This window comes from Actinia tenebrosa, unplaced genomic scaffold (genome assembly GCF_029948245.1).
Source record: "Actinia tenebrosa isolate PJP-AT-01 unplaced genomic scaffold, QUT_ActTen_1.0 PGA_scaffold3__52_contigs__length_22856419, whole genome shotgun sequence".
NCBI classification, from domain to species: Eukaryota; Metazoa; Cnidaria; class Anthozoa; order Actiniaria; family Actiniidae; genus Actinia; species Actinia tenebrosa.
The window spans coordinates 1,416,781-1,429,142 of NW_028292580.1; the positions used below are offsets into that span (position 1 = coordinate 1,416,781).

General features: G+C 35.4%; 2 protein-coding genes across 2 annotated transcripts; one reads left to right on the forward strand and one right to left on the reverse strand.

Annotated features, from left to right (window-relative positions):
- Positions 1-892: 892 nt before the first annotated feature.
- Positions 893-4,839, reverse strand: LOC116291038 (uncharacterized). Its single transcript, XM_031698161.2, has 2 exons — positions 4,327-4,839; positions 893-4,012 (listed from the first exon to the last, which is right to left on the reverse strand). Exon 2 carries the CDS (start codon positions 2,673-2,675, stop codon positions 1,329-1,331), a length of 1,347 nt encoding a protein of 448 aa, XP_031554021.2. The 5' UTR covers positions 2,676-4,012; positions 4,327-4,839; the 3' UTR covers positions 893-1,328.
- Positions 4,840-11,206: 6,367 nt separating this feature from the next.
- Positions 11,207-11,818, forward strand: LOC148907575 (uncharacterized). Its single transcript, XM_089035676.1, has one exon. The coding sequence runs from the start codon at positions 11,207-11,209 to the stop codon at positions 11,816-11,818; it is 612 nt and encodes a 203-aa protein (XP_088891802.1).
- The last annotated feature ends 544 nt before the right edge of the window (positions 11,819-12,362 follow it).

Sequence of the window (12,362 nt, forward strand, 5' to 3'; positions counted from 1 at the left end):
AGTCCATCGTATACGAAAAAACCAAGAGAATATTAACAGCGTAGGATAGAAACGTATGGCGTTATTTCCAAAATTCGTGTTTCATTTTTATACATGCTGATCGTAAAATGCAACCTTTCAAAAATTGATTTCAAAAATACAACAGTTCTAGTTAGACCAATAATTGCAAGTCATAAATAAAAAGGTCATCTTTAAAGTATTTTCTTAATATCCTCCCCAGCCCTGGAACACTAAAAAGGCCAATTGTAATTGATTCTCATCCTGGGCCATTTAAAACTTCAATCACTGCTGAACCTGCTCCTAGTTTATCGACTGTCTTAATAGATATCGAGCAGCTTGAACAGCTGCAAGAGATGTTTCCAGATTACAGTACCGATGAATTACAAACTGCCTTGACTGTACATGGAACAGTTGCCAGAACAGCTTTAGCATTAGCCAGTAGTATGCTCAATGTATCAGATAACACTGATCATGACTATGAGGATGATGATGACACAGAACTAGAGAAACCAGTTTTCCTCCCTAAAGAATCTGCTCAGTATGTCTAAGGCATGGCTATCGAACGAAATTTAGACCCCCGCGAAGTTTGCGACCTAAGAGGACTGGGCGCTAGGTTTCCCTGACAACGCATGCGAATTGGATTTTAAATGGCCGTTGAAGAAGGGACTCGATCTTTTTATATTTCAACTTTCAAAATGGTCGTTACACGGTATCTTTTTGTAGTTAAATGGGAAATCGACTTGTTCATAAGACTATCATAAGCCATCTTGAATTGCTTGGGAAGGATTTCTTTTACGTTTATTTCGAAGTATCTTCGAAGATGAACATTACCCAATATGAATGCCGTAGCTTACAGACATAAACTAAACATAAACATACATAAACATTAAACTAGCGAAGTTTATCTTTGCTTGTACTTAATGTATGGAAATTGTCCAGTATAAGGATGCCGAAGTTTCATCAACTAATGCCAAGCTTTAAAGGTAAGATTTTTATTCTATTTCGTTAATGTATTTTTAATCTTAAAACCGGTTAAGATTAAATTTTTTAATGTGCCTTGCATACTAAAAGAACATAAAGTTAAAGCCTTATTTGATTCCATATCTTATTTACATGTCCATCTGACTGTTCTCCAATAGTTATCTATTTACAATTATTTACAAGAGTAATTTCTAAGTCTCTAGTTTTCTGCATATCAAAAAAATTAAGTTGAGGCCTTATTTGAGTGTGATGTCTATATCTTATGTACATGTCAATTTGACTGTTTTCATCTATTTACAAGATTTGAGCAGTTAAATCAAGGTATTTTAACATAATAGTCATATTTCTTAAAAAGTAATTTTCCAATTGATCAACAAGGCATTGGCATGCTTTATTTTCTTTAAAAAGAAAGAGCTTCCACTGTCCCTTTTCATGTCCTCAAGTGATGGAGCTATGAGATCATGATTCATGACATATTCTTTCTCCCATGCTTTTAGCTTTTTTTCTGCTATCGACTTTTCTTTTAAAACCTTAACTTGCATGTTTGCGAGATCTGCTTTATATCTCTGTTCCAAATGTGTGTCTCTCTCGTGTTTGTTTTGTTTGGTCATTTGTTTCAGCTTGTAATGTTGGTTGTCTAAACTTTGTACTTCTTTAGTGTGACCAATTACAACTTTAAGTGCTTTTCCAAGGGTTGTCTTCAGTATTGCAATATTACATTGTGTAGGATCTATCACTTCTTGCTCATTTAGTTTACTGCCTGTGGATTTAGTTGTGTGATGTGGAGAGCTGTGTTTTGCCTGCTTTGAAACAGAGTTGCTTGGGCATTCACTGTTTTCATTCGGTGGTGATAGTGAAATGTTGTCTTCAAAGCTGATGATTTCATCGTGTTTGGGATAGATATCTAGGACAACTTCTTCTTCAATGACCTCTACTTCATCTTGTGTTGGCTGTGCAGATATACACTCTTGTGTTTCCTGGTTCTGTCTATTTTTGTGTGTATCTATGAAGCTGTTGTTAGTAGTTTCTGAAATGTTTGTAGGTGGCAGAGATTCAATTTCTTTATCAATATCAAGGTTAAGGAAGTTGGTGTTGAGTTTAGTTGTTGTGCCATCATGTTCATCAATACGAATGATATTGGTTGGTATGACAGTATTCCTTCTGATGCATTCTTTCCAACAACCCTCAAGCAAAGAGGCCTCATGTTCAAGAGAGCTTGAGCGAAAGTGATGAAGTTGAGGACCAGCTTCTATTGGGGAAGGTTGATTGGTAACATCATAGAACTCGACGTAATCTTCATTCTGGCCCCACCATACCCCCTCTTCTTCGAGCAAAAAATCACTAATTTGCTGAAGATGTGCTTTCCATTCTCTGTGGTGCTTGATGATGATGGCTTTGGGAAAACATGTGTTGGATGCTGGTGGTAAGGATTTGTAGAGCTTACTTATTTGGGATTGCTGTCTGGCAACATCATCATCATGTAGCTCAAGCTCCTTTTCAGTTTGCAAACGGATCAGCAAATTAGGAATAATTTGTCCAGGGTGGTAGTTGCTGGTCTGCTTGGTAATGCGCTTGATGGTGTTAAATGTCCTTTCTTGATCCTCAGCATTACTTGCTAGACCAGAGATAAGGCGCAGCATAAGACAAGCATGTGCAGACAAATTATGGTAGTACACACCAAACAGCTTGCGCATTGTAAGCTTTTTTGGCTTCTTGATTATTCTCTTTAGTAGAATACAGTGGTACCAGGCCTGGTTAAGGTAGCGAAGAATGAGGGCTGGAGAACGTTTATCTTCTGAAGAATATCATATTTCTTGCATTTGTACCAAAGTGTCAATCAAGGCTAGTGCTTTTGTTGACATGATGTTAGATTGATGAGCCATAGCAGCTGTCTTTACTAGAGCAATCCTATAGTCAATCGTTCTCTTACTGTCCTTGTTTCCAAGGGTTAACTCTACGCACTCATTGAATTGATTACTTGGGACTCAGCCTCTGATAAATGGCAAGGTAATTCTGTCAGGATATTTTCTATGTGGTGGCCAATATCATGCAGTGGTTCACATGGTAAAATTTCAAATTCACCAAGGCACAGGGAATCAAAGGAGGATTCTGGTGTCTTGAACACCAGCGCAGGAACTCTTTGCTTGCCACGCAAAACTTCATCTAGCATTTCTTGCAGATCTTTTTTGTTCCCGTCTTCAAAGTTACCTCGTGAACCTAATTCCTCTCCAATTTCTGCTTTGCTGAGATCTTTGAGGGGTTTCACCTTGAAGAGTAAGGACTTTCGTCTTCCAACAGCTCCCTGCATAATAACATCCTTCTTTGTTTGTAGTGATTCAACCTTGCAGCTGAGGGCATGGTCTATATCTTGTACCATGACTGCATGAATACCACATGTGGCACAGAAATAATGGCCACCCTTTTGTTGACCTGCCTCACAGGCTCTTTGTGGACTATCTCCATGGCAAAATCTCATGACATCATTGTATGGAACAGAGTTTATTGAAATATTTATATCAAGTTCTTGGATGCACTGAAGTCTTGTGTCAGTGTATAACATCTGTTCTTCGTCTGAACTACCGCTTCGTGCAATGAAATGCAGTTCTGGCTTTTCAATGACTTTTTGGATGTTTACATTTTGACCAGTTAAGATTTTGTACTCCTTGCCTGTGTAGAATACAGCTGGGTCATAGAGACAGGTTATCATACAAACTAAATAGCCATGGTTAGCTACTGTGGAATTGTCCATCCAAACAAGCAAACATCTATTTCTTTCCATTTCCTTCAATTTGCTTCTCATTTCATTCATACTCTAATCTTCCTCATCATTCAATTCATGAAGTTCTTTAAGTCGTCTCCTAAGCTGATCTTCTGTGAAGGCTTCATACTGCTGGTCTGTTAATTTTCTTAAATATGGTTCTTGTTTTTGAAGCATTTTCTTTCTTATCTCTGTCAATGGTATCTTTCTTCCTTCTGTTGTGAATTCTTTTTTCTCGATTTTGAGGTCTTTGTTGAGAACTAGTTTTTCATACTGAAAGAGAAGAATCGTATTAATTTGTTTCATAAATTTTTTTTTTTTTGAATTTTAGTAATTTTAAATCCTGTAAATTTGGACATATAATTTAATGACTATCTTAAACTTTGTTCAGTACAGTAAACATAATGATTGCCAATGAACTTAAGGTAATCATTAGATCCACCTGTCAAGTAGAGCACAGTCAATGTCACTATCAGAGTATGAATAATATTTACATTGTATCTTTAGATTGCATGATTGAGAAGGCTATAGTAATAACTTGTAATGCAGTAATGTAATGTCACTTAAGTGTTAAATAGAACTTATACCTTGCATGGGACTATCAATTCACCAACAGTGTATTCTCCAGACTCTATTTTATCCCTTAGCTTCTCTTTTAATTTTTTTCTTGTAATCTCTGTGGGAACACTTATTTCACCACCTTTGCCTTTTCTCTTTCTCCTCCTAATAACTTGATTCTTGTCATCTTTGTTTACACACATCTTCAAACTAGAGAGGTCCACACCTTCTGAAGTTAAATATTCTTTCACGATTTGGCCTCCATTTAAAGGCTATCTTGCCAGAACTGTCACAAACATTGAATCTTCTTGCTAATTCACTGTAATCAATTATATGGCCATCTGGTAGGTCTTCAATCTCACTCTTTAAATTTTCTTTGTCCCAGACCATTGTGTCAAATTTCCCTGTGTGATCCTTTTTTTTTTTCTTTGAAGGATTTTGATTTTCATCATTTTCTGCTTTTCTTTTCTTTGCAGTTTTCTTCAACTCAAAAGATGATGGCATTCGATGACGCTGCCATGCATTCAGTGACTGCCCGTCACCGTAGCACCTTATAATGAAAGGGTCATAAGAACATTAATTTATCTAGAAGATTGTTGTAAGTTTTTATATCAGATTTTTTGACCCATCTTATGATAATTACATGTACATTACACTTTATGTACAAAAATTATATTTGCATGTAGCTAATACAAGTATATTAGATATATATTATTTATCATGTCAAATAATTTAAGGCCACACGATTGTATGATCTGTGTGTCATCTAGTACCTGGCATTAAATGATTATGTAATATTTTATGCACATAATAAATTACATACCTCAAACAAGCAGTATTCTCCATTTGTTCTTCTACATTTTCCTTAGCAGTGCGATAGTGATTCCTTCTGTCTTCCCTTTTTTCATTTGCTGTTTTGTATTGTAAATCCAACTCTGGAATCTTTGACAGACTTTTAGCAAAATCAGCTTTACATGTTTTTTCAAACAGTGGAGCCACTTTATCATAGATTGCTTTCGCAGCATTTGTTATGTTTTTGTGTGTGGGCTTTGGAGGGGACGGCTCTTGTGCTCTGATCCTGTTGACCTCTCCAACAGCTGCTAGAACTGTATTACTTTGCTTTGCTTTTCCTTTCAAAAAAGATGACTTTACACTAAAGAAAGCTTGAATGTGTGGATATCGAATCGCACAGCCTATACAATCAATAAATGAATGTTCTCTTTTTCGATTAGTTGACATTGTTAACCAGTTCTTGTGAGAGAATGTCTCCAGGTACTTTTGCTTTTCATCAGCTTTTCTAAAGTTCCACTTATTGATGGCATTTCTCAAACCAGGTAACCTTTTGTGAAACTGCAAAGCTTCAATGGAGAATTTCTCTGAACAATCGTCGAATCTATTCTGAAAACCCTCGTAGATCTCCTGCTTGATTCGAGCCTGGTACTTGGTGCTGCTTTCGTCTTTTCCTCTTGTAATCGATTTCGGTATCTCCCTTGCTAATTCTAACGCGGCAATTCTAGCAAAACCACATGTATTTGGGGATAAAAATGTCACAGCCATTTGTAGATCAACTTCTCATTATGAAGCGAATACCTTTCAAATGTAATTTTTAACAAACAAACGATGTGTTTTAGCACAAAACGACAAAAATATCTTACTGATTCCAAAACTACAATGTATTCAAAAATCCCGCTCAAACTTCACTGATGACCTGCGCAGTCAGAGATCTGTTTGATCACGTGATACCTTATTAATTTACTAAATAAAAAACAGTTGAGGCAGATAGGAATACAACTTTTTTTATTTGTTTCTCTTCATCCTTATATCGTAAAGATGGGTGTACACATCTTTGCATTTAATGCTATAAAATTACTCTATACTTACTACAAATGGGCACTGTCAGAAATGCAAGACAATAAAAAGTACGTGTGAGTGTAAATAATAGATAATTTTCCTTCAGAAAGTTCATAAATTGACAGAAAGAAGGAAATATTCTTTCAATTCAACTTGTCCGCCATTTTGAATACCCTGTTGTATCCATAGAAACCGTACACTCATATGAAAACCGCTGGATGTTTGTACCCGAGCCTGTCTTCGATTTCTTTGCAAAACTGAAAAAACTTTATCGCTCTTGAGTAAAGGCTTAAAGTTCTTCTTGGTTTTTCTTTTGTGGCTATTTTTGCTCTACTATTCATTGCTAATTAGAATCTAACTGGAAAATTGTAATATCCCTGCTAAAACTTTTGAAAAAAGTAATTGCAACTTGACTACTCATTAAAATGTTCAAAAATGATTCTTTCAAAAAAATATTATATGTTTAATATTTTTAAAAAAATCATTTTTCCAGTTAGGTTTTTAAACATATAGCCTTTAGTGATAGAATAAATGTCAAAACACAACAACTTTTAGCTGTAAAGAATTTACTCAAGTCAAAAGAAAATTAATTGTTAATTATCGCAACAAATATGGTAATATTTCCTCACGTGATCACTTAGTTCAATGATTACACTTTCAAACTGTAGCCAGTACTGAAACCTATCATCTTGGCAAACATCATCAGCATACACCCATTCGATTTTTCTAAATATTTTTCTTTATTTTTTTGCTATTTTATTCAATTAGCCATTCCTTAGACATGCTGAGTGTGCCAACTTTGCAAACCTTGCTGAGTAAGCTAGGCATGAAGATGAGCACTGGGAAAGAAAAACTGACAGTTGATGAAGAAGATTTGCTAAATGATGCATTAACATTTTATAAAGGTTCAGAGTTTGACCCCAGGAAGAGATTGAGGATAAGATATCAAAACCAGCCAGCTGCAGATACTGGGGGAGTCATGAGGCAGTTTTTTACCCAGCTATTACAGTTGATCGCATGCACGTTTTTCAGTGGAGACAAATACAAATGTCCAATTTACACCTCTCAAGTAGTAGCATCAGGAATGATGAAATTCAGTGTGGTGTAATTATCATGCACAGCATCCTACAAGGTGGGCCTGGTATGCCCATCTTCTCTCCATAAGTGTACTATTACCTGGCAACGGGTAAGAGTGAAGATGCAATACAAAGGATGACCATCAGTGACTGCTTGTTAAGAATGCAGTCCTATATCACCAATGTCAGTAGTATTATTGACTTGCCACGGTGGTCAAAAACGCAATCGAAATCGACAATGTTTGCCGTTTCTTATGTTCAGCGGTCGCGCGCTTTAATCTATTCGAATTTACAAAATGGCGGTGTTTTTGAATCAGGAAGAGGTTATGGCGGAATTGTTAGATAGTAGTAATGATAGTGATAGAGTAGATGAGAAACTGAAAGCCCAGGAAGGCATATCCGAAAAACTGAGGCGATGTCTTACTGGACTTTCAGTTCCAGATACGGAAAGGAAGGAACGATTTATCAAATCTGCTGTGGGAGAACTGGTCATTTTGTGGGAGTTCAGTGCAAACAATACGAGCGCCCGATCTGTGCTGAACAGGCAAATTCATGCTGGATCACTGATCCAAAATGAAGCAAATCTATGGCTGGAAGGCATCCATCGTCGTCTCAGTGGCCATAGATCCCTTCCAAGACCGTTTTTTGCAGAGATTCACCGGTTTATTCCACGGGAATTCTTTGATGTTATGTCACGTGTCGTCAGAATTTCTCATGGCTTTGCTCCACCTAATTGCTTTCAAAGCAAAAATAAAAAAGCAGAGGTATTTTCGTTGACGACCATTCGTCTTGTGAAGGAGCTCTTCTGTCTCCTGACTGGCATGTCTGGCCCTGAAGTCATGAGTTTTTTTAAGAAAACAATCGCATCAGGCGTAAGAAGTGGACACAAAATTTCGGTCATCGTGGAAGAGAGCAAGGACTTTGCGTTCATGTACAACTACAAAAAAGGAGAACTTACAGTAAGCTATCATTATGGAGAATGGAACATTCGTGGTGGACCTCAACACAACTGAAGAACATGACTAAAAATCTTGGATCATTGACTGTTAACACTGCCTCAGCTTTTACCATAGTACTAGACTGCATTTCATTATCTAATAACATTTTCTTTTGCCAAAAATATGACCTCCTTTGACCACCAAGGACATGACAATCACTGATATTGACAGCAAAATAACTCTCTCTGTAATTTTTCCTCTACCTGTAGTGATGGTTGTACATGAATGCAAGCCTTCTATATCTGGGACATAAATGTCCCTTCTTATTTTGGTATTCAAAGAAATGATTTTAACAAGAAATTAAAGGAAACTATTATTCAAAAGTCATTGTTTTTGGTGTTGTTTCTTTTATTATTATTTTTTGATTGATAGAGCAACCTCCAACCCCTCGTCAAAGTTGTTTCTACTAGCAAGTATCTCCTGGCTCATAGCTTTTTATGACTGGGAGAGCAGCCTCAAGAAAGAAAGTTCTGTAAAAGAGATCAAACACTGTAGAGACTGTAGACTGCATACCACTCACAATTGTTTCTGCAACAAATACGACTATCCTTTAAAACCCTGCTTTTCCTCCACAGAAATGGTTATTCACCAGGGGGTTACAAAAGGGTTACACCACTTCATGCACAATTTACCTCCTTATGTATGGTGTACTTAGCTTTTTAATATTGCACTTGTTCACCTCCCCTCCCCTTGCATAAAAAATCCTAGTAATTCCCTCACCTTTCCTGATTCACATTGGCTGTGAAAATAACACAGTACTTAAAGAGTAATTTAGTTATTTGACTGTCTGACAGGTTAAGACCATCAAAAAAGAATTCTCATTTTTTTATTTAGAAAATGTTGTTTTACTGGTTAAAGATAATGTATCGAGACATAAATGAACTTGTAGTAGTCTTATGGGACATATATTATAATCTAAAGAGGCTGATGGAAAGTCCTTTAATGTAATTGTCATGATTATTTACAAGATTAAATAAATGTAAAAAAATTACTTTAAAAATATTTACAAAGCATGAAAACAAGAAGTACAGCAAGTACTGTGGTGCTGCTCACAGCTATGACTCATAAATACCTTGTAAAAAGCTAATAAATACTTGGTTTTCATGATTTAATTACTTTAAAAATATTTCAATGCATGAAAACAAGGAGTACAGCAAATACTGTGGTGCTACTCACAGCTATGACTTATAAATACCTTGTAAAAAGCTAATAAATACTTGGTTTTCATATGAATTAATTACTTTAAAAATATTTACAATGCATGAACTACAAGAAGTACAGCAAATACTGTGGTGCTATTCACAGCTATGACTCATAAATACCTTGTAAAAAGCTAATAAATACTTGGCTTTCATGAATTAATTACTTTTAAAACATTTACAATGCATGAACTACAAGAAGTACAGTAAATACTGTGGTGCTATTCACAGCTATGACTCATAAATACCTTGTAAAAAGCTAATAAATACTGGGTTTTCATGATTTAATTACTTTAAAAATATTTCAATGCATGAAAACAAGGAGTACAGCAAATACTGTGGTGCTACTCACCGCTATGACTTATAAATACCTTGTAAAAAGCTAATAAATACTTGGTTTTCATATGAATTAATTACTTTAAAAATATTTACAATGCATGAACTACAAGAAGTACAGTAAATACTGTGGTGCTACTCACAGCTATGACTTATAAATACCTTGTAAAAAGCTAATAAATACTTGGTTTTCATGAATTAACTACTTTAAAAATATTTACAAAGTATGAAAACAAGAAATACAGCAAATACTGTGATGCTGCCTATAGCTATGACTTATAAATACCTTGTAAAAAGCTAATAAATACTTGGTTTTCATGAATTAATTACTTTAAAAATATTTACAATGCATAAACTAGAAGAAATACAGCAAATACTGTGATGCTGCCTATAGCTATGACTTATAAATACTATATAAAAAGCTAATAAATACTTGGTTTTCATGCTCCACTCAGTCTTTTTAGAAAATACTAAGGTTAAGGTAAACATTTCATATCATTTGCTTCAAAGCTGTTATAATTTAGATCAATTGACTTAGACAATACACAGCTGTAATATTCAACTGTAGTTTTGTAAAACAAAAATCAACTTCACTCTATGAACTACAAAAATAATACAGCCACTTATTTTCACAAAATAAGTCAATTTAATTCTTGAAAATAAAATAATATGAATGAATACTTTTTGACACATGCATTCTTATACTTTAGAAAGTTAATCTGCAAGTTTATTCAAAAGCTGTAACTTAAACAATAAACTAGGCTTTTCTCATTCAAAAGAAGTTTTTTGTTTAATTTAATTGGCTGGCTTTCAAAAAAAGAGTACCACAAGCTAGTAACCTAAAAAAAAACAGTTCATAAGCCCTGGTGCATCAGATTATTAATAATCCTAACTCAATTTATAAGCCCCTTAAATTATGGGCCTTCCAAAATCTCATTACAAAATTGCATAGCTCTGGACTTATGACTGGAATTTTATGGTAACTTTCTTTTCATCAATGATAAAAACATTCTACCTAGTCATGGAAAGAGAGGCAAGGCTGGGCTTAGTTACTCATTTAATCAGAGCATGGGTGGGATAAGAGAAATACTCTTTGGAATCAGAATTTAATTGTATAATTTTTTACATATTGTATTTGTTTGATATGTTTGCATGACCCCACAAGCTTCATAGCTTTAATTTTTAAATTGTGTTTAAATAAAGTTCATGTATGTATCACACCAGTACCAACAGACATTCATGGAGTTGCTAGAGGAGGTTGAAGCTGAGACTACCTGTAGTAGATGCCCAGCCCTAGAAAAAAAAACTGACGGAGGCTGAAAGAAAAGTTGAATTGCTAGGTAAGAAGTCTTACCAGCTGTTATGCTACTATGTACATGCACAAAAATTATTTTCTTTTGTTTAGTGCCAGCATCAGAAGTGGTTTCCTACATGAGCCTAATTATAGGAATGGATTCCAACGGCAAGGCAATCATGGTATCATGCAATCTGGGTATCATGTTGGACAAACATCTGGTCATGACTAAGCAAATTAATGATGTATGTAAATCATCCTATCTTTCACTACATAACCTTGGAAAAATCAGGAACTATCTAGATCAAACTACCACTGAAAAACTAGTTCATGCTTTTGTGTGCTCCAAAATTGATTTCTGTAATAGCCTCCTTTTTGGTATTCCGATGAAGCAGCTTGACAAATTGCAACGTATATTAAATGCAGCTGCTCGCATTACCATCAGAGCAAAGAAATTTCAACACATAACGCCTATATTCAATCGTCTTCATTGGTTGAACGTTGCCAAAAGAATTGAATTCAAGCTTTTAATGGTCACATACAAAGCTATAAACGGTATCAAAGTACACCAACCTACTCGTAAGCTAAGGAGTGCCACACAAGGAGGAATTTTAAAACAACCTCCATGTCGTACTAAGTCATATGGTGCACGTAGCTTTGCCGTAGCAGCACCCAGACTATGGAACCGTTTACCACCAGCTATAAAAACATCGCAGTCTTTGGAAATATTCAAGAGAAAACTAAGAACATTTTTGTTCAATTTGTAACTTTAATCTATTTTTTTTTCACTTGACACTTCGTCGTGGTATTTGTAAAGCGCATTGAGAGTCTATAATGCGCTATATAAAAACATATTTATTATTATTATTAAGGCAAAGTAATGCTAATGAGAAACCTTCAATACGTTTTGGCTATGAGATATCATGTGACCACTGGGTTGCCTGTGGGCATTGAGTATGTAAGCCCATGTACAACCTTTTGGACTCATTAGGAGAATGGATGCCTTTAACACCAAAATCAAGAGCTGGAAAGCATATTTTGAGTTCTTTGAGCAGTACGAGAGTATAAATAGAATTCCAGAAATGAGTAAGGTAGTGTGTTTACAGTCTCCCAGGTTGAGCATCTTGTTAAGATCTTGTCAGATCTTGCCAGATCTTGCAAGATCTGGTAAGATCTTGTGTAAACCCAAGATTTTGGCAAGATTTTGATAAGATCTTGCCAAGACCCTTTCAAGATCTTTTTATTTCTTAAAAAGAGATTTAACATACTAAAACTGCAAGATCGTGACAAGATTATGCCAAGATCCTGGCA

Excerpts from the sequence above, each read along its gene's own strand:
- LOC116291038 (XM_031698161.2), bottom strand. The coding sequence starts at position 2,675 with ATGCGCAAGCTGTTTGGTGTGTACTACCATAATTTGTCTGCACATGCT.
- LOC148907575 (XM_089035676.1), top strand. The coding sequence starts at position 11,207 with ATGGATTCCAACGGCAAGGCAATCATGGTATCATGCAATCTGGGTATC.